Raw genomic sequence first — 23,338 nt, forward strand, 5'->3', positions numbered from 1 at the left:
CTAGAAAGCAAAAATTTAAATATACACCATATATGTTCCATGTAAATTGCCATATCACATGCATTCTATAGATAATCCTGCCTAATATCCTGGCATAAAATTTGGCAATTTATATAACATACCTACCTTTAGGAAAATTACTTGGTATGAATATGTAAATAAAATGTCAAGACACACACACCTCACATATAGCATGCAACTAACACATCAGTCATGCTCAACTGGAAAAACAAGAGGAAGTAAAGGAGAGAGAAAATACAGCAAGGCACAACTCTAAGTACATTAAATTAATTTAGGCTGACGTCCCGAGTTCTAGCTACTCTGTACTAAAGACAGTTAGCTTTTAGCCCTGAAATGTAAATGTTTGTACAGTCATCTCCATGCCTTCCATTAGAAGGCCTCTAAAGCACTGTTACTAGGACGAGCAAAACAATTTATAGACATTTTAATAAATGACTTGTGGGCTTTGTGGCTTTCACAACTCTCATCAATGTCAAAACACATCTAACTACGCTTCTGAAAAAAATGTTCCTAGTGACAATAAACTATTACATTCAATTTTAACTTTGGAAAAATTCTTGTGCATAGGTTTGGTTGCCATAGATGAGTCCATCTCAGATACTGGAAACAGCATCAATACAACCAGTCTCTACTGTACTATTTTGTTTCCACCTGTTTGCATGTTTATGTTCCTTGCTAACTTGGAGAAATAATAAAACATGGTCAGAAAGTAGAACTACCAATCAGTGTAAAAATTCTCTTACAACGATGTTTTTATTCTAAATGCTTTTAAGTAAATAAACTCCTCCAGAGGTGCCACTCTACTGGACAATGCTAACTCAAGGCACTGGGTACATGGCAGTTCTTTTTGCTTTTTGAGTATACTGTGGCAATGGCAGCTTTGATAACTGGTGAGTTCTAATAATGCACTACTGTATAGAAGATTCAAGTCCTTGTAACACACACAAACAACAAACTTCCAATTAAATGATTACTGTATATCAGTTATACATTTAAGGAAAAAAAATAATGAAAAAAAAGAAAAGACCAATGTAGGGGGTTGGGGGAAGTAAAGGAAAAGGCAACCCAGTGTCCAGCACTCAAGTCTAGATATGGTGCTATGGGCCCCTGGGTCTTTTAGAAGCATCTTATTCTACCTCTAATGGTTCACTGCTTCCCAGAAAGTCTGTACTGATATTCTGCCACTGACATTTTGCCTTTGGCCTTTTGTTGTTTTTCTTGTAATACTGGGCACTGACTACAATGTTTCATGCAAGCTAGGCAAAAACCCTACCACTGAGCTATGTCCCAATCCTCTTTTTTTATTAAACACATTAAGCTGTTTAATTAGGTTGATAGCAATTTAGAAAACCAGGTTGTGAGGATACATCCTGTTTGTCAGAGACCACAGGTAGCTCTGGAGCTGAGAAACAGCTTTGATCTTTGGCAATAGCTGCGAGTCCACGGTTTTCTGATCCAATCCTCTTTTTAATTTACTTTTCATAGATTCTCGCTAAATTGCCACAGGCTGGCCTTGAACTCACTTTGTAGTTCAGGTTGGCCTTGAACTTACAATCTTCTTGCCTTATCATCAGGAACAGCTGGTATTACAGGCTTGGACTTGAATAGGAGGAGATGCAGCAAAAGAGATTCAGTAACCAAAATGGGACAGTCCCCAGGGCAGGCAATAACAGGGTAGCTACTCACATCAAGGCTTTGCTGCCTCTTTCACTACACTTTCCCAATACAAGGGCATTAGATACCTTTAATATAAAGTAGAAGCCAAATTTAATATTTATAGAAATTGTCACTCTAATAATGATCCAGTTTCCAAACTAATTATACCTATGTATGTATGTATGTGTGTGTGTGTATATATATGTATATACATATATATCCTGCTTCAAATAATATATATAAAAACAATTTCTTAACAGATTTTTAGAAAAATTTTGAGATTTATGTATAGTCTACTCTATCTACATGTACAACTGAATGTCAGAAGAGGGTATCAGATCCCATTATAGATGGTTGTAAGCCACCATGTGGTTGCTGGAAATTGAACTCAGGACCTCTGGAAGAACTAGCTACCAATACTCTTAGTCACTGAACCATCTTCTAAACCCTAAAAAAAATTCTATAAATCAAATCTTACATCCTTTAAATTTCCAAGTAAAACATAAACTTGGGAAAATAATACAAAAATAATAATGATATTTATTAAAGCAAAACAAAAAGAGTGGGCAATCAATAAAATGACACACCCAGCACTGTATGATCATCTGACTGTCCTAATGAAAGTGGACTTTGGTGCTCCATGTAGTTAGACGGGGCTTTCTACTTCCACCAGTCTCTACACTGTGCTACAATCCACAGTCCAATTCTCCTCTGAGCATTTGCGGGTATAACAGAAGTGCATTCATGCCACACTCTCCCATATAAGCAGTATAAAATACAAATTTCACATGTCATTTAAACATATTTTTATCAGTGTGTGCAATAACAAATGCCTATATTAATAGTTTCCTCTCTCCTTTAAAGTTATTTCCAGCAGAAAAAAAATGGTTGACATAATTTCTAGCTATTTAGGTTAAAAACAAAACAATAACACAGGATTCAAACAAGCCAACAAATGACAATAAATCAATCAATCAAGTGTCAAATGAACACAACATTCAGTCGGTGATCCTACCTGAGTATCCCCAGAGAAGCTGCTGTGCTAGAATATAATTAAATCCATTCTTAGAAAGTCCAGAGTGTTCAATATTTCACAAACTCACTATAGAAATTACTCTACACCTTAAGGCAATGCTGTCTGCAGAATCTCCACATAGCATTATACAAAAGAAAAGGCAAAAACAAAGCTCTAAACAGTATATACAGTTACAAATTAATAATCTATTCAAATGCAAATTAACCTAAACCTTGTAAGAGCTAAGACTTAGTTCAGAAAGTAGTGACGGAGAATGCATGTGTATAAGCACAAATCACACTACATTCACAGCAATCTGCAAGCTAACCAGGGGCTATTTCACAGGCTATCACTATAAAGCAGTCAAAGGGCCTACAGAAGAACTGAGAAAGGGAGACAGAATTTTTATAAATGCCCTCATATCTATACAAAGTAAATTTACACATAATTCTCAGTTTATGATAAGGAAAGGTAAATTTATCAAACAAATTCTACTGCTTGCTTCTGATAACCACCAATAATCACAAAGTTCTAAGAACTGCTCCTATGGGCAACTAACCCTCCTATGCCTAAGGCAAGCCATTTATTCCATCAAGTATACTACTGCATCTTTGTGGAATATGTTTGTGCACTAGGGTACCTTGGACTCAATTTCAAGGCTAAGACAGGGACTGCAAGTCTTACCAGAATAATTTGTCATTCAACACCTAGACATGTTCTCAGACTTTGTGTGTATCTAATGAGGAAGGCATATTAGAGAAATTATTACAAGTAACCACACAAGTGCAGGTGTGTGGTGCTGTGTTGTGTCCAGTGTTATGAAAACATGCACAGGTCACATGAAACAAGAAGTGAAGGGGGTAGGCACAGGGAAAAAGAAAAAACAAATGTCTGCACCTAATGGAGAATCATCAGTAAACACTGATTTTAGCATTCCTGTGTACCAGGCATCTTTGTAATGCCCAGAATAAAATGAACAATGCCAAGGACTTTTTTTTAAATAAGAAAAAAAGAAGCCTTCAAAAGGTTTTTAATAAAGGTAGAAAAACGATGTTTTAGAAAAGTAAGTTCTCATAATGCTATATGAACTAGAGAAGTAAGAATGGCTGTGAGAGACACAAGGTTCTGCTTGTGTTCCAGGGAGAGATGGCAGTGGCCCACATACTGGTGAAGGTAGGTTTAGAACAGACTCTCCTAGCACAATTATGGATGTGGTAGTTCCAAACATCTCCACAGTACAAATACAGTGTCAAATACAGTGATCTGTATGCCAGAGACTAGCAATCAAAAGTGTAACCTTCGCAAGATTTGTATACATGCATATGAGGTTATCATCCTTTCAACAAACAGTGTACATCATGGTGAAGTTGTGTCAAAGTCATCACTTAAAACATGCTATCCCTGAAATATGAAGGCTGCGGTTTCTCCCCTGTGTGCACCAGACAGAATACAAAACACCCTCCTTGATTTGCCACCCAAGTCTGTAGGCCCAGTCCATTCTTAGCAGTCCCCATTGTATGAACGGCAGTGCTGATTGATACCCATGTCCTGTGCAGCTATGATCTCTTCCATCTATTTATTAATTTCATCTGGCACAAGGCTTGGTATATACAGGAAACAAACATTTAAGGACAACTCTTAAGTTACTAATTGTAACAGAGCATGTAAACTCTCTAGTAAAAAAAAATTGAAAATTAAGGAACATGTAAATAGGATCCTAATGCCACTCCAATAGGAATTTGTCTACTCGATTACTTTTTTTTCTAGTTTTTTTCCATCTAAAGCCCATTTACTAGCAGAATTTTCCAACTATTCACCTCTCATCTAATTTCTGATAATCATCCATTTACTCATGTAATTTAAACTGCAAATAATCTAATTTGCAAATAAAATGAGAAAGAACAAAAACAGAGCTGTGGTTCCAACTCTACATTTAAAGTTATCTAAACCCTTTCATTTCCTTGAGCTTTTCAAATGGAGATGATAACAGAGACTGTGCTACTTAAGGGTTGTGGAGAGCTAACAACAGAAGATACTCATCACAGATAATGTCTCCTACCTAGGGAAGGGAGAAGGAACTAAGACAAGGCCTTGGACTTGAAGCCCACTAACAAACCCACCATAATTAACATCCAAAACCAGACAGAGCTCCAAGACCATTCGCCCACACTACTACCCACAGACCTCTTAGGGTCTGCAGAATCACATTTACTGTGTGACTCAAGGGCTGCCTTCAGGACCCCTCTTCCACACTTAGGCAAAAAAAGAAATGGCAAAGATTCCATCCACTAGGAAGCATTCTGGAAAGACTAGGCCAGAACTTCACTCTGGAGTTCAGTGTTAGGTCTGCAACAATGAGACTCAGCCCCAGGCACAAAACAGAAGTCTTAGAGAACCTTCCAAGCACTGGGCAGAGATCTGTATAACAGCAGAACAGACTAATGTTCCAGTGTGTTCCACTGTCAACCTTACAGCAGGACTTCTTCCCCAGCTATCTTTTACTTATCTATTACTATCTAGCTCATGAGTACCTCCCAAGCTTTCTCTGTGGTTACCAGATGCTGGGAGAATGGGGATGGAATGTGTGGGATAGACAGATAGAGGCTGGTCAATTAGTATTGCTACAGGTCAGATTAAGTTCTGGGTACTACTTACTGCACAGTAGGGTAACTATAGATAATAATAGTATATTGTATGTTCAAAGAGCTAGACAATTCTCTATCAAGAAATAGAAGGAGGGAGGGAATCCATGTTTAGATACCTCAAAGACTTTTTGAAAAGAACAATTCACAACAAATGAGTCAAGCAGATGCTGGAAATCTGTATCCCTCTGACTCTCACATGCACAAATCCTTGTGGCAAGAAACATTTACAGGGTCATTCATGGTCTCATTTTTAACTCCAACCTTGTTTCCCTGACAAACCCCAAATCCTTTCATGAATATTTTAATGAATAAGGATATATAATGATTAACAACTCCTTGAAAAGAAAAAATCATGTAGTTTAAGACATCAAAAAGAATAAGCTCCTTGGTGGGACAAAATCTGATATCTGGGAGGCAAATATATAACCTAAGAAATTCCAGATAGTAGTTTTATAAGTGAAGGGATGTTTTCAGAAGTTGGAAGATAGAATTAAAGTCAGAACTGTAGTAATTTTTCTTCCAAATTACTGTCATTTCCCAAAAAAATCATTCCCAATAAAGGGCCTCTGTGACTTTCTAGGTCTCCTCAGTCCCCTTTCCTGGTAGCATTATGGAGCTGGATGGGCACACATTTCTTGAAAGTTGATCACATCTGGTAGCTAACAGGATCCCCCAGAATAACCACCTGTAATTGTGTCACGATGTAGTACAGTAAATAAGAGAGACAAGGTAGAACCCCAGACTTCTAGTACTCATGTGAAAACCCCGAACTTAACCTTTTTCTCCCATCTGTGAACTAATAACTTCTAAATTATCACTGATGCCGCAAGATCTAAGGATAGGAGGGTCCAAAAAGAACTAGCAAGCACTGGGAAAACACAAGAGCACTGTGCAGGCTATGACACACTTCCTGCAAATGCCCACCACCAAGAGCCATGGCATTGGATTCTTTTAGACACTAGAATGGCTCCTGACATACCTCCAACTGGACAATTCTCCTAGGTTGAGTCATGTGAGCTCAGATTTAGAGGTCTAAAATGGATCTTTTATATTTTTATAAAGAAGGTTGTTTAAGAAAAGCACTAAATGACTATAATACCTCGGGTCTGGGCAGCTTCTTTCAAAGCAGCTAGAAGGTGAGGCTTCAAGTTCTCCAAAATAAGTCTTGCTTCAAGACCTGGGAAAAGGGACCTAGAACGTGAGAGGTGTACAGCAGTTACAATTCTAAGGTTTAAAACATCCACTATATAATTTTAAGCCAGTTAAACCTGCTATTTCATTTTACATGAATTATAGTATACACATCAAACTACATTATGCAGGGTTTGTTTTAAAATATGAGAGTATCATACACTGTCAATTCAAAAACAGCCTAAATACTTAACAATAAAATGAATTTTATTCCATGAAATGTCAATACATGCCCTCAGCTGTAAAAACTTAGTTGCTAAAGCCAAGTAGGATGATGTACACCTGTAAACCCAGCTTTTGGGAGGCTGAAGCAAGAGAACTGTGCTTTCTAGGCTAGTCTGGGCTACACAACCATACCCTGTCTTAAAGATACAAAGAAATAGCTATTTCATATACTATTTTAATTTAAATTTCATCAAAAAATTCTACTAGTTAATCTTTCCTCTATTAGTACCTTATAATAATTGTTTTCAGTGTTGTGACTGAAAGGGGGCTTCTATAATAATTGTTTTTTGAGACAAGGTATTACTATGTTGTCTTGGAACTCCCACGTTCAAGCGGTCTTCCTCAGCCTCCCAAACAGCTGGGACTATAGACAAAAGGCAATAAATCCAGCCTTTATGTCATCTTTTAGCTGACAAATACTAAAATTCCTTTTACTTTTAAAATATAACATTTATCTCTTAATATTTTATGAAAAGACCTCCTAACCACACAACCCAGATACCTGGTGAATTTGGCAGTCAAGGACCCTGTGGGCAAGATAGCCCCCCCCCTCCCTAGATCAGCCAGTGTCTGAGCCACACAGTGTCTACCTTGGGAATTCTTCTGAGGTGATGTAAACAACATCTTGATCAGAGATAGATGAGGAGAAGGGGACAAAAGCCCCACTTTGTAAAGGCAGCAGCTCGAGCCCAAGAAGCTCACTGTAGGCTTGGTCAGAAAGCACGAATTCTAGAAGATGAAGCTTTTCTTCAGCATTGCCCAGGTGTGCACACTTCCGCAGCACCTGCCGCACCCATGCAGGTGTCACCTTCCTCACAGGAGTCACACTGGAGGTGGCAGAGGCTGCACTGAGCTGAACAGCAGCAGCCAGGTTCTCTGGTACCTTGGCAATCTGCTTCCCTGAGCTCTGGAGGTAGTTGAGCACAGACTGTGTGTATTCTAAACTTCTATCAAGTTCTGAGAAGTACACCTGCTCCAGCTTTACCCACTCACCACCAATTGAATAGATCACAGCATGCTGAAAAAGTTCCCTAAACAGAGGCCCCAACACTGGCTGCCAGTGTGCCTTGACTTTGCTGGCCTCAGGCCAAAGTTTGTAGATGGCATCAATGGACAAGGGGAAATCGGAGCTCTTTTCTGTCTCCAGGTGTTTTATTGAATCTAGGATCAGAGTAGCATAAGCTTTGGGAACAACATTCACAATAAGAAATTCATTCCACAAGGCTGCAGGGTCCCTCCATTGGTCCAGCTCTCTCCATTTTATGCTCCTGCGATTGTCAGTCAAGCCAAAGAAGCCACTGATATGAACTGGAAGTCCTGTTCTGCTTTCCTCACCAGGAGGCAAAGGAAGAAAACAAAATGCTTTTCCTGAGAAATCAGATACTGCTCCTTTGTCTTCATCATCTCTGCCTGATAAAGACATGGCTAGTCCAATGATTGGGATAAATTTCAGTTCATCAGCCAACGAATCCAGTTTACTACTAATGCCTCGTCCACCCACACTGTTACACACCAGCCAAGATGTCTTCTGGGCATCCTTTGCACTCTCATCCTCTAGAACTATGTTTATATGATATGTTACACAGGTGACACTGTTGCTTGGAATCTTTTTACAATAGTTGCTTATGGCTGTTCCCAGGATCTTGATAGAATTCGGCCGTTCATGTTTCAGGGCCTTATTCTCACTAGCAGTCACTCTAAATATCAGTTTTTCTGTCCCATCGGCCTCTCGGACATGTAAAGACACAGTCTGCACACTCTTCAAGAAGAGCAGCACTGTGTCTGCATCTGTCCTGAAAGAGTCAAACAACTCCAGAACCTTCTGCTTAGTGTAGAGATTGCTGCTAAGCTGAGAAGGCTGTAAGCGAAGAGGGAAACGGAAAAATGTCCCTGGAAAGCTGCCATTTGTAAATGTTTCCTTGGTGCTTCCAAAAACTCCAATGAAGGGTGCAAATTGATCTGGAAGCTCATTAATTTCTTTGCTGTCATCTTTGAGATTCCAACATTGGCCTGATTCATGGGGGCCAAAAAGTGTTTGATGAGGATCTAGCATTCCTATCTGGTCACCACTAAAGATACAAGGAACATCTGTAAAAAATGAAAACCAAGGCATAACCAACTCAGAGATCCAATGAATAAGTGTAGCCATAATGAAATGATAACTACCATAAAAATATTACATAAGAAGTAGTATGACACATAAAATTCTTCAAAAACAAGTGAATTAATACTTTGAAAGTAAGGCATAATGGCTTCTGGTTTGAGACAATCTAGTGAGAGCCAGTTATAGAAACCTTCATGATTTTGGGGAAAATCTGTGCTGTATCTTTAAACACTCATCAAGTGAAACATAAGAACACTATTTAGATATTTATACTCAGTGGTAACTGCCACAAATGCACACTTAGAAAGAGTCAAAATTTATGTTCAAAATTAAAGATTCAATGTTGTCTATGACAACGTAGGCTGTTCCACTGCCATGTAGCTCAGCAAGCTCAGACCCCAGGGGGAGTGAGAAATGAATTTTCCTGGGGAAGGACTCACAAGGTGTACAGCTAACAGTTCTTAAAGATCCACAACTTACAACATGGCCTCTAGACTGATGTCAAATGCTTCCTCTGTTCCTCAACTAAAGACAGTGGTATTTCAATACTGGCAAAACTAGATGTGTCAGATTTATTATTCTGAAAGAAACTTTTATCCATGGTACTGCTCAAACCCCACATGGATAGTTCTGATGTGCTTTGTCTCCCATGCAGACTTTAACCCCTAATCTTCATGCTCAATGTAACTCCAGTAAGTCTGTCATCTCTTTAATATCTGTGGTTGTCAAATCCAAGTTCAATTGTGACAATCACCAATTCCTAAATTCTTATGTATCTTAAGTAGCAAATGTTATATCCATTGAATCCATCAACAGTACAATCTAGGATATATTTGTCCTGAGTTCCTTCACACGGTGCCACATACCTATGCTGAAATCAGATTAGAGAGACTCTTGATATTGTAAAAGCATGACCTATGGCTTTCTCAAATCTTCAGATTGCCAAAGCGCTTTCCAGCAAATGGCCCACATCAATGTGTTCACTGTTAACTAGGGGACAAAAATAACACTGAGCTGCACACCCAGGGCAAGTGACCTGCTTTAAAATCCTGCATAATAGTCTCCACACTTGCACAATCCTCAACAGCTCCTCAACATTTATAAACCATCACCTGGAGCCCTGAAGGTGAACTTCCAAAAGGTGAGTATATAAATATAAATATAAGATTTATGTGTAACATCAACATCTTAGTATATAACCATGTAATTTTAATATATAATATATAGTTTACATTAAATATCAACATCAATGAAACACAGTAGAGTTACTAAAATTTATCTACAGTTTGGCTGACTTTACTCCCCACTTGCCCACAGTCAATACTGCACCTGTTATATGGTAGACAGAATTAAACCCAATTCCAAATCTTCCAACCTTCAAAGGATCATCTTTCTTCCTGCTTCTTGCTATTTCCTGAATTCCATGCCAGTCCTCTGGGGTGAAAACCGCATTGTTGTACACATAGAGAGCTGACCCTGGGTATTGGAATGCACAGGCAGATACTCAGCAAGAAGCATGGTCAGCTCTGTTTCAAGAGCTTCATCCGTGCAAAAAAAAATAAAGCAACAACAACAACAACAAAATCTTATTTGATGAGAAAACAGAGACAAGTGAGTACAGCAACTAAATTCTACATCATCATTCCTATTGTTTTCACGATAATAATAAAAACAAACTTGGTAAATGCTAACAGCCAGAGAAATACATTGTCGAAAATTCTGAAAGAAGAAATTAAGAGAATTATGGAGTTTAAATGCCAAAAAATACAGCTCAAACAAGGATATTATTACAGTGCACTATAATCTGTGAAAACTCTAAAAATTATTCTTTGTAGATGGAATTTCTTGAAAATAAGTGCATTAGACATCAGACTGATAAACTGTTATGGCTGTTTGAGCTCACCACGAAGCTGGCTCAGTGAGGCCCCCTTCCACTTTCGACCCAAGAATGCTTGTGTCAGTGTCTGTTCCAAGGCCTCTTGTGAGGATGGTCTAAGGCCCCCTATCTCTGTGACAGGGAGGTATAAGAACAGCAAAACAGTCCAAGAGTAAACATGCTGTGTCCTGGAGAACAGCTAGAAGGTGAAGTGTTTCTGACCAATGCTATTACCATTTTATATATTCCAATGATATAAAAAAGTTTTCAAGTGGGAAAGAGAAGCCAGTTCCACTGTGAGAGGCTAACCCTTGGAGAGAGCATTTCATGGGGAATTCCAGCCTGATTGTCTCAACTTCCTTTCTGTTGATATTGTGTCCAGTTTGATGATATCATCTCTAGCAGTTGTTATTTGTTCTTTTACTTAGACACCCATACAGAGACTCTACTCTGCCTGGAATCTCTTTTGAGAACTCCAACTGGCTGCCCTAAAGGGGCTTCTTCAGTAGATTTCTACTGGATGTTTTCAGCAAGTGTCTGTCTGTCTATCTATTTGTTGATATTTATTCTTTTACTTTTTGTGTATACTGAATAAATGCATCCATTCAAAACTGAAAGTATAGCAAGCACAGATCATTCTCTAAGACATACAGAACAATGTATTAAGGAAACAACCTACAACCTAAAGAGATGTTATTACTGTATTTTTCATAAAGTAGAAATTAATCCCTTATTAATGTCAACAATCATCTTGTAAGTATTTGGGTTATATGTTTTTGATTTTGCTTTACTTGATTCCTCTTCACAGCACTGATGGTGATTTAAATAGTCATGAATATGGTAAATATTTAAATAAGTTATTTGGAATTATAATGCTATCTTCAAAGTGGTTTCTTTAACAATATATTGTATACATAATTCTGAGCAAATACTTTGGCACTCTCCTTTAAGACCTATTTTCATAAATCCTAACATTCTCTGATTATAAACAACTATATCAACTCATTATGCTTTAAATATGGTCAATGTTTTCCTTTGAAAATTCGCTTAAGAATAACATAGACACAATTAAGTGCAGAGTCTAAATATGTACCCTTGGACCTGTGCAACCTCCATGCTAATGAACTATATGGGATGTTGGCCTGGTCTTTTTTCAATTAGTGCAACTGCTATCTTTACAGTAACCAAAGTCAGGACACGAAATTGGTCAAGGCTACAAAAGCTATTCTGAAAAGGACAAGCACACAGCTGTGAAAAACTACTCAGGAGTCAAGGGAGTCTGGTGTCACCAGATTCACTGTTACCAATTACAGCCACAGGCTCAGTTTCTTCATCTATACTGAGATAAGAGCTTTATCTCCCCAAAGGGGAGTGCTAAGGATCTATTGTGGTATTAAGAAGGACTTGCCACAGCACACATCATAGAGAAGAGCCCTTAAATTAAATTATTAGCAATTTCTATTACAGTAACTCTTCAATATAATATCAATCTTTATATCATATATAATTTTACATTATATGAAAAAATAGTCGTAAATGACTTGTTATTATCTCAGTTAACCACAGTTCATTTAAAATGGAATATGTCGAGCCAGTCGGTGGTGGCGCACGCCTTTAATCACAGCACTCGGGAGGCAGAGGCAGGCGGATCTCTGTGAGTTCGAGGCCGGGCTGGACCAACAGCCTCCAAAAGAACACAGAGAAACCCTGTCTTGTAAAACCAAAAAAATAATAATAATAATAATAATAATAAATAAATAAAATGGAATCTGTCAAATACTATACAGTTCTGCCTGCTCCGTGTTCACAAAAAATACCAGACACAGAAGGAAAGATTACAGAACAGGCCCAGGAGTGAATCTAGAAAGAACTATGTAACTTTAAGATCTATAGCAGGGAATTAAGAAATTCAGCATGGCTACCAGCACTCCAGCTGACCACCAGGGAAAGGAAGAGAAATCTTCCCTCCTAGAATCAACAGGAAAGATAAGAGCTCCTCAGTTCGGGGTGGGACTTCCTGACCACCTCCCCTCTCTATCCTGGAACACTGTTTTACTGCTGCTGCTGGCTCTTACAATATTCCCACCTCCACAGGAGGCACAGCTTTAAAAAAGCTTTGGAGGAACCGTTAAACATCCAGGCCGATTTTCTTCAAAGGAAGAAAAATGACTGAAGCCTGGTCACCTGGAAAGCTGGAGTGGATGCTGCTCTATGGAGACAGCCTTCCTGAACCCCCAAATTCTGAGCATTGTTCCGGCCCTTATCCTGAGCTTGGTCTCTCAGTGAGTTAGAACCTATCCTTAAGAAAGATGTTCCGTGCATTCTGCATCCTCCATCAATATACTCTTAGGTGACTTATATGAAAATACACCTAAGAAAATGAGCTAAGACTTCTTTTTCATGGTAAGTGTTCATCCTATGCAAGTATTCACAATCATCCATCAATTTCAGAGCTGAGCTGAGCTAAGCATGTACATTTCCCCACATTTTAGTGTACAAACAAGCTGGCAAGTCTACAGGTGATGGCTCTCTCACTGCTTTTCCTCTCATCCCCCTTCTTCCCTCTTCCTATTAAGCCTATGTTCCCACCCACAGCAGAAGGGAAACTCTGAAGTAGAAAACAATATAGAAAAGCACAGCTTCCTACAACTTCTTTCCAAACGCAGAAGAAGTGATACTTATTTAGAAGCAGTGTCCTTTATCTTATTCATAATATAAAGTACAGGCTGACTGAGAGGAATGGGAGGCTACGTAATTACACCACTAGCCATTTTATTTTAACTTTTTTCTCTAAGGATACCAACTGGTAGAAACATCTCACCAAAAGCAGAAAAAAACAAACAAACAAAAAAAAACCTGAGGTAAACATGCCAAGAAGTACAAATGAAAATTACACTGTCCATTAAATAAAGTATTATAAATCACTAAAATCATCATTAGTACAAAAAATAAAATTTACTTCAAATTATCCTTACCCTGATATTGTGCCATATCCTTTGACCAAAGAGTCTCCGTTCCATATTGTGTTTCATCATACAAAAATTTAACCTCTGTGGCCCCTGCATCTTCGGCATTCTGAATTAATTCCTAACCAGGAAAATACACCAAAAAGATATTAATATAGTCATCTACTGTCCAACTTTGTATTTACCTATAATATCTGAAATGTAAGTGGATTAAAGTGAAGAAACCTCACTATCACCATGGGTAAAGTTAAGCTCTGGTAAGGTTCCTATTGGAAGTAGTTCCTACATATACAGCAGTTGGGAAGTCTTTCCAGCAATACACACCTGCAAGCCAGCTCTGAAGTAGTTATTTTTAGCCTCTAACTACAAATCCTAGAAGTACCAACAAATCCTCACAAAGCCTTTGTTCAAAGGAAAGTACACTAGTTCAAAGACCTATACAGATTATTCTAAGATACCTTATGCTTGGATGCTTCCAAAAAAATCAACCATTAGTTCTCATTTGCTTATCAAACTTAAATGCTCTTAGAGAAAAGGATACTCAATGGCATCGTCTACATGCACCCTAACAGGCAATAATCTTGACAGCCTGCCATGCCTGAGGCAGAAAGCATGTTGGTGATGACCACCATTCAGAAAGGGAGTAATAGCGATCATTTGCAGGACTGTGGGTGAGTGGGTGGGTGCCCAGACACCTGTGATACATAAAGGAAAGGGCAAGACAACAACATTCTCAGTCCTAACCACTCCAAATACTTCTAAACACCTCACAAAACACTATGGTCAACTAGAAGTGAGTTACAGCCAAGATGAGACTCAAGTCCTAGAGATTCACCCACAATCATCAAAAGTTGATGATTGGAACTCTGGAGAGCCACCCCCGCCTTATTCTCTAGAGTCTGAATACAGTAAGGGAAAATCATCAGATGGTAAATTCATAATAGTTTCCTACTTAAAAAACAAAACAAACTGAAGGCTACTGCTTTAAATGGTTACATGGGTAGTTAGACAAACACACATACACAAATTACCCTGTATTACCAAACTACATCTGACTTTAGGGAGAGGAACGTTTTTGTCTCCCTGGAACCTTGGAATTACTAAACTGGAGAGCACTTAAGCTGATTAAAAAGCAATGTCAACAGGAAGGCCTCTAGAGGAGTACAACTGTGAAGCAACTTGGGGAAGAAGACAGACTTAAAAGCTATTGGGTTTATTAGGTTCATCAAGTGCATCCAAAGGCCTGGCTACTGCTTTAACATAGCTCAGGGTATAGTGCTCATCTAGCAGATGAAAGGCCCTGCGCGTGAACCTCGGGAGCAAAAAATGGGGGGTTCGAATGTTTAGGCCAGCAGCCAGAGGTCTAACCCTGAATGTGAACACCTGAGCCTTCTCTAACTACCCTCACATCTATGCGGTTCCTGTTTACACAGCTGCCCATTTCTCATAGGCATTTTAATGGCTTAGCCCTCATTCCTTCTCTGTTCAGTCCAAGAGAGCCTTCAAAAATGAGCAAGCTGTTAATATGAGTTAATATTAATATGATAGGCAGACATACGTAAGGACTAAGTGGCTAGCAGAATATGTCAACGTATAAAAAAATGAGAGCGCTTCAGGGATCAGAATTTGTCTTCACTATGTATGTGCATTATATATATTACATATTATTATGCATTATGTATGTGTAGGGATTGAGAAAATTGGAAATTACTAAGTTCCAGGCCCCAACTACCAACTGCAGGCTGTACAAGGGATAAAGAGCTCCCCCAAGTCAAGACTGGGCTGGTGAAACCCCCAGAAACTGCTGACCTGAACAAGAGGGAGCACATGGACCCCAGACTGAAGGCTGAGAGGCCAGCATGGGACTTATCCAGACCCCCTAAATTTGGGTATCAGTGAGGAGGCCTCGGCAATCTATGGAGCCTTGGGTGGCAGATCAGTATTTATCCATGGCATACAATGGACTTTGGGAGCCCATTCCATGTGGAAGGATGCTCTTCAGCCTGTCCTGCCTCAGATGAAATGACAGACTCTGGAGATACCCCTTAGAGGGCCTCCATAGAATGTGGAGGTTGAGCTACAAGCAATTCTAAAGGGAAAAAAATCTCTACTGCACCCATCATTAAAATAGGCCGTGCCTATCTGAGCATGACTACAGGAGCTAACAGACCTTAAAACCTTGCTAATCTAGAAGAGAAATAAGGGCTAAGACACTGAAGATGAGAATAACAAGGAAGATGCATAATAATTCATCAACTGTCCAAGTTCATTAAGGAGGTTCCTATTAAACACCAAACCTCATTTTCATAAAATCTTTTTTCCCTGCCTTTTTTGCGGATATTTAATTTTTGTTTTTCTACTAATGAGTACATTCAAACTTAAAGAACGTATCACAAACCATGTCCATAACCCTAGCACTAAGACTGATGTAGAAGCACTATGAATTTGTAGTCAGTCTGGACTACACAGAGAGTTCCACTCTATCCTGGGGAAAAACATTTCAGTATGTCAAATACAAATATAAATAAGTAAGTATTCTACTAAGGTCTCTCACAAAAACAAACCTCTAAGTCCGGAGGCCAAGCAAGCATGTGTTCCTGGCCTCTAACATGAACTTGTGTTAGGCTGCTGCATTGCTGGTTGGTTTGTTGATTGGTTGATGGCTGGTGCACAACACCAGAGCTCAATGCTCTACAAAAGCATTCCTAGAGAATACTGTATTTAAAGAGAGCATACAGCAGCTTAGTGTAATCCTATACCCCCTAACCCTATTCCCTTCATGCCAACTGTACTCTCAAATCGACTCCATTCAGCTATGTACTGTGGCTGAGGAAGCAAGGTACTACAATCAAATAAGGATCAAATGCAAACACTAAGTTTTCCCTGAAAGTAAACCTCAGATATCCTACCTTAAGGATCTGTCCTCCTTCTGGGTATCTTCTTAAAATATCCTTGAGAAAATCAACAAGTGGAGGAGTTGTTTGACCAAATCGTCCTAAAATGCAGAATATATTTTAAAAGAATTAGAAAAACAAGATTTTATGACTTACCACCTATGTGTGATTTAGACCAAAATCTACCAGGTAAAGCAACTTAATAGAAAATAAAGCCAATTCAGTGCTACCAAATCTCAAGACTTTTAACTAAATGACACATTAGGTTCCAAAAGATTTTTCCAAGATATTCTATCACAAAAGGTTAATTTAATAGCAAACAAGCAAGCAGCATGAGAGAGGAATAAAAGTGTTGCCATCTTCCAAAGAGATTAAATAGCTGGTGCTGTTTATTGTTCCTGTGCTGAAAAACATGTCAGAAATAATGTCATTTATCGTCACATTCTTACTGCTCTCAAATTCAACTGATATTCTGATGGTTCTGAAATTCACCAATTGACTAGGTTAAGAACTAAGAGCAAGACTAAGCCTAAGCAAATCAGAAGGTGGCACACACCTTTAATCCCAGCACTTGGGAGGCAGAGGCAGGTGGATCTCATTGAGTCTGAGGCCAGCCTGGTCTACAGAGTGAATGCCAGGACAGCCAGAGCTGTTACACGAGAAACTGTCTCAACAAAACAAAAAGCAAACAAGACAGAACAAATAAACAAACAAACAAAAAAAGGAAGAACTAAGAGCTGCCTACACTGTTCTACACCAACTGACCCAGCTACTTTCCAATAGGTAGCAAAAAGGTATAAAGAGAAAGAATAAGCAATTTTTAAAATCTACCTAAGAATAAAAGTAATACATAAAAAGTGCTTATACAAAGAAACTATCGCTATAGACTGGACCCAGAGTATTCCCCACTTCAGACTTCAGAATGTTTGCACTAGTTAATGAGATATCTTAAGAAACGCAAGACCAAAAATGAAATCCATGTATATTTAATACACACCTTATACCCATAGCCTGAGAACAATTATATATAATTGTTCTCTTAGTGTGCCTGAGTTTTACTATAAACTGTCATATGAGGTGAAGTATTGAATTTTTCATTGTTGACATCATGTCAGATGCCTTTGGACTCTGAGATTTCTCCATTATGGATTCTCAACCTCTATGGATTTTTGTAATTTTGACAGACTTATCCACCAAGACCAGGCCTAAGCAAGACTACGTCAACAGACTTCTTTCACTCATCACACAACTAGCTCCATCCACCTCTGGCTTGTGCTGCCCTTCCCTGAATTCTTATTTCAGTTTTAAATACAACCTTTAGTTCAGGCTACTTTATTATAGTATGCTGTGGGATATTTGCACTGTGTGAAAACATATTGCTGTGATTGGTGTAATAAAAAGCTGAAGAACCAGTATCTAGGCAGGAGGCATAGGTATGATTTCCCAGGAGAGCAGGAAGGAGCAGGATTCGAGGTCACAGGAGATGCAAAGAGAAAACAGGAGGCACAAGACACAAGAGAGAGAACAGCACATGATAGAACATATATTAATCAAATGGGTTAATTTATGTTATAAGAGCTAGTTAGGAACAAGCCTATGCTATAGGCTGACTTTCATAATAATAATAATTCTCCATGTCATTATTTGTGATCTGGCAACCCAAAGGCAAGTCCAACTACAAAAGTACATACAAAAAGCTACAGATACTTAATGCATGAGCATGAAGGTCAGCATATACCCATGAGACTATCAGATATCATTATCACTACCATGCCCAAACTTTTCTCCCAAATCCCTTTTGGTTTGATTCTTATTCTTTTTGTGGAAAAGCATTTAAGAGCTCCCTTCTTAGCAATTTTATTTTTTGTTTATATATTTATTTTTATTAATTTTTTTGTTTTTTGAGACAGGGTTTCTCTGTATTGTTTTGGAGCTGGAGTGTGTCCTGGAACTCACTGGGTAGACCAGGCTGGCTTCAAACTCACAGAGATCCACCTGTCTCTGCTTCTTGAGTGCTGGGATTAAAGGCATAAGCCACCAACACCCGGCTGTTTATATATTTATTTTAGGGCAGGGTCTTGCTAGGTAGCATAGGCTGCCTCACACTCCAAAGATCCTCCTGCTCGACTTCCGATATCTGTGATTACAGGCATGCACTACCATGCTCCACTTTTCTTAGTAGGCTTTTAGGTACATAGTACAGTAGTAGCATCGGGCCCTTCACTGTGCAGCAGATATCCAGATCTCATTTGTTTTGCATAGCTGAAATTTCATACTCTTGGAACAACACCTCTTCATCTCACCCTCCCCACAGTTCTCGGCAGCCACCATCCTCCCCTCTGTCTGCATTAAAATAAAATCTTCAATGGACTGAATTATGGCATATGCTTCTGATAGAATCAGTATTATACCTCCCCCCTTTAAGCCTTTTGATTGAAGGTTCACAAAAAGATGGCAGCTTTTGGAAGTCAGATCTCCAATCTTGATCCAGTCAGGTAACTGAAAAAGAGAACAGAAAACATGTAAGAAACAACATAGCATCCAATACTGTTATTTTCAAAACCTTACCTCAAATGCTTTTCATTCAAGTAATGCTTGTTAACCATTCTTACGAAAACGTAAGTTGCTCTGAAGGGAATGTTTCAGAAGATAGAACAAAATGCTAGTTAAAACATTTTTCTAAGCGGGGCGTTGGTGGCACAAGGCTTTACTCCCAGCACTCGGGAGGCAGAGGCAGGCGGATCTCTGTGACCTCTGAGTTCGAGGTCAGCCTGGTCTACAGAGCGAGTTCCAGGACAGGCTCCAAAACAACCCTGTCTTGAAAAACAAAACAAAACAAAAAGTTTTCTAATAAATATATTATTTAAATTTAAAGTTAGAATTTTTCTTTAAATAATTATAATTAAAAATATACCTATTTCTTCTCTACCATACAATTCTTCCCTTCCTCTGTTTCACAAACTAGACAAGCATTCTATTACTGATCTATACCCCCAGCCCAAATCATCTCAAATTCAGTTTTTAATATGCATAAGATCCTTAACATAAGCAAAACCATCTTTTTGAAAAATACTATGATTATGTATTTGGTGTGTAGCATAGATCCAGGAAAGTGCAACAGATCAAAGGACAAAAATTTTGGCATATTAATATGCATGGTAATTTTCTTGGGATTAATGTAGGCAGCATTCCCCTGAATTAGCAGCATCTTTTATTTATTTTCAGTGGTATCCCATAGACTCATGTTTCTAGGCATTCCCTTTGGGAAGCATTACTACAGATGCTCCCCCAGTAGACAGGGAGTAAGCTGTAGCTTCCTTGAAAACTGCCTCAGTGCTTGTCCCCTGCTTCTAATAAAGGCGGGTATACGATGTATTACCATGACCCTCAAAGTAGACCTCAAAACCAAATTACCTTGCTCTCCTATATGGTCTACCTAGACTGACCTCTTCAACAGTCCAAAATTCACAAATGTGACTCCAAAGCTTACCAGAAGGACACTTTCTAAGATACACTTCAGTGACAGGACCAACTGTCTCCATGTTTGAAAACTGGACCAGGGGAAAGGTGAGCTCACTAGCTTTCCCTCTAGCACCACCTTTATTTTACATTTCAACCAATAGTGTCACCACCCACCATCACTGGTGGGGTGGGACACAACGGTCCCCAAAGCTCCTCTGCAGTTACTTCTAGATCCAAGCACACAATCTTTAGTCTCTCCAATCTATCCGGCATTTCTCCACTTCCTGCAGCAGCTGTTCCATGGCTCCTGGATTTTAATAACCATCTCCCATTTGATCTCTTTACTTTCTGTTTTGCAATCCTTCTGATGGCCTTGGTTATAAAGCATATTCACATCATATAACTGCTGAAACTGGAAACTATTCTGTGAAAACTAGTGCATGTCTTGTGCAGGTGCTTAAAGAAATATAGATGAGAATATTGATGGCCATTTGCAAAAAAACTTTCTTAGAATAACCCAAATGCTATAATGTATTTGTATAGCAAAATAACACATATTAATGAATACTGAACAGCTAAGCTACATACAATTTAGATGTATATTAATATGAAATATTAAGTGAAAAATCTATCCAGCTTATTACATAAAGAATAAGCTCCTTATAATAGCATTACAAACAAAAGTAAATGGAATATTATTTGGATAATATATTTAGGTTACATACATATGAAATGCAAGCACATACACACACACACACACACACACACACACACACACACCTATAGAACAATTAAGACAACGGCAACAAAAAGGCAACAGAATAGATACAGACATGAAATAGAAAGACAGGCATACAGGAAGAGGAAAGTCAAAAGGATATCCATAACATCATCCATGGGTGATCATTCCACTGGTTAATTAACTAAAAGAAAAGTCATACATAAACCAATGATCATTAGTTCAATTTAGGACCACTAAGGTGCACTTCAAGAAAAAATGGCAGAGCAAAGGAAGGAAACCTAAGAAGTTTCCAGGTTTTAAAGAGAAGCATTGCAAGAAACCAGACACCTAATATAAGTACATTAGTTTAGCCAGACATAACTGAGGATCTGGCAATAGACAATCTGTAGACTATAATCTGTGTGGCTACACAGGGCAGTGATTCTCCTAAAGAGCCACTGGGCAGTAGAGATGTCTCCAGCAGTACTATCTTCTATGGAGTGTGCCATAGGAGCTTTGTACAGGCCCTCTCCCTTCTGTCCTGGATACTACAACTAAGCAAAGACATGTCCCTATTCTCCCCCATATGCAATGTGCCCCCTATTCAAAGTGCCCATCTCATTGTTTTTAAAATGCTTATAAAATCCTTAGAACCTTGGTCTTGTCAATCTCATTCTCCTTTACAAACCTCAGAGATATGCATCTTCAATTACTAGCAAACAGTAACCCTATCCTATTATTAAACACTATGATAATATAACTGTTCAGCAATCACCCAGCACCTCTTCCTTTTTTCCGTATCAAAGACACAGGGAGAAGTTTAAGACTCAAAAGCTGGGATTTGGGGAATGGGGGATTGGAGAGGGACATGATACACTTGTGATGAATTAAAAGACAGAAAAGCTAAAGCAACATCTACTGTCTATTATCATCTGCTGCTCACCCTGAAATATTTAGAACTTAGTAATATCAATCTAAAAAAGTTGTGAGCAGCACGGGACTGGAAGGTAAGCTCCACCAGTGGAAAGAATGCCAACACACAATGCTTCTTCTGAGCACTAAATGAGGCTGTAGATAGAGAGGTCACAGGACAGTGCCTGGAGGACAGCAGGGAGCAGAGGGCATAGAGCAGGGCACAGGAGCTCAACAGTCCTCTTCCCACACACTTTCCCAAATACAGAAAGAGAGAGAGAGGTTCTAAGCATCAGTCATGCCTTAGAATTCTATCTCCAACGCTAACCTCTCTCTCAGTTTCAGATCTGCAGCTGTGAGCTGACTTTCACTGTCTTTAGAGTCACAAACCTTAGAACTGGCTACATTAGAAGTGGGAAAGCAGAAACTGACATGGATTTTGTATACACATGGCAGCCGCAAGCAGGATCTTCTCCATTATGTGCATTTTCCCAGCTGCTTCCATGTCTCACCATTAGTTGAACAACACATAAAAGCAAACTGAATGCCACACTTCTTCCAGAGTGAGCTGCCTCTGCCATCTACTAAGGAACTGTTGGTCTCCAGACTTGGTAACATGCTCTGTAAAGGCTTTTGCCTTATTCTACATCCACTGTCCATCTTTTAGGTCAGTGGTTCTCAACTTTCCTAATGTTGCAGCCCTTTAATACAGTTTCTCAAAACATTACTGTTGTGGCTACTTCATAACTAATTTTGCTACTGTTATGGATTGTAATGTAAACATGTGATATGAAAGATGGTCTTGGGCAACCTGTGTCAAAGTGCTACAATTCTGTCCTTTACAAAGTGTCCTGTATATCCTTCCATTTACTTATTTATGGTGTGTGTGTGTGTGTGTGTGTGTGTGTGTGTGTGTGTGTGTGATGGGGCACATGTGTGGAGGTGAGAGGAGAACTTTGTAGAGATAGATCTCTCCTTTTACCTTTACATGGGTTTCGAGGATTAATTCAGATGTCAGGCTAGCACAGCACTGAACCTTTTCACTGCCGTCTCCCTCCCCACCCCATGCTTCAATTTCAGCTTCACAGTCATAGACTAGAACCTCATGACCTCAAACCAGATCAGTGCTGGACACCCAGCCCAAACAATATGGCCACTTCCACCAACCACCCCAAATCTGAGCTTTGCAAAGGTACCTGCAAAAATGGCAAGAGCTACAACTGAGTCATTTGAGCGGATGCATCTAGGGGACACAATGACAAGGTAGAAGCAGGAGTAGGTGGATACAGATGCAGAAGAGTGGACCCATAAAGGTGGACAAGGCATGGAGGCCACAGAAAGCAAAAGCAGTGTGTGCCTCTTTTCAGTTCTGCCTCAAGCCCTCGGGCAAGCCAGTGTCTTCACACCAGCAAACAAAACATCCTGGGGAAAGTGATAAGGAAGGACCTCCCTGTACAGGTGCCTAAGGACAGCAGGAATCCATGTTTAAGTGTGCGGGAAATCAGAAAACTGACCCAGGTCAATAAAACGTCAAGACCACACTGGAGAGTTCTCATTTGAGCAGATGGAAGACCAGCTAGAAAAGAAATGCCATGTATGTCGCTCAAGTTACTCCTGTAATTTCATTTGACTCTTTCAGTCCTGGGAATG

The 23,338-nt window shown here is 39.2% G+C and overlaps 1 protein-coding gene across 7 annotated transcripts in view; it reads right to left on the reverse strand.

The window, feature by feature from the left end:
* The window catches only part of Sacs (sacsin molecular chaperone), an 85,702-nt gene that overhangs the window by 14,511 nt on the left and 47,853 nt on the right, over positions 1 to 23,338 (reverse strand). For 2 of the 7 annotated variants that reach the window (XM_040740522.1, XM_040740523.1), the window contains 7 exons: positions 19,005 to 19,092; positions 16,609 to 16,694; positions 13,709 to 13,820; positions 10,187 to 10,333; positions 7,344 to 8,841; positions 6,437 to 6,528; positions 2,693 to 2,719 (listed from right to left, as the gene is read on the reverse strand). In XM_040740522.1, coding sequence (XP_040596456.1) covers positions 2,693 to 2,719; positions 6,437 to 6,528; positions 7,344 to 8,841; positions 10,187 to 10,333; positions 13,709 to 13,820; positions 16,609 to 16,694; positions 19,005 to 19,092 — 2,050 coding nt within the window. Of the gene's footprint in view, positions 1 to 2,692; positions 2,720 to 6,436; positions 6,529 to 7,343; positions 8,842 to 10,186; positions 10,334 to 13,708; positions 13,821 to 16,608; positions 16,695 to 19,004; positions 19,093 to 23,338 lie in introns of those variants that run through there. The other 5 variants (XM_040740528.1, XM_040740524.1, XM_040740525.1 and 2 more) reach the window with 5 other exon arrangements.

This window comes from Mesocricetus auratus, unplaced genomic scaffold, assembly GCF_017639785.1.
Source record: "Mesocricetus auratus isolate SY011 unplaced genomic scaffold, BCM_Maur_2.0 Super-Scaffold_100707, whole genome shotgun sequence".
NCBI lineage: Eukaryota > Metazoa > Chordata > Mammalia > Rodentia > Cricetidae > Mesocricetus > Mesocricetus auratus.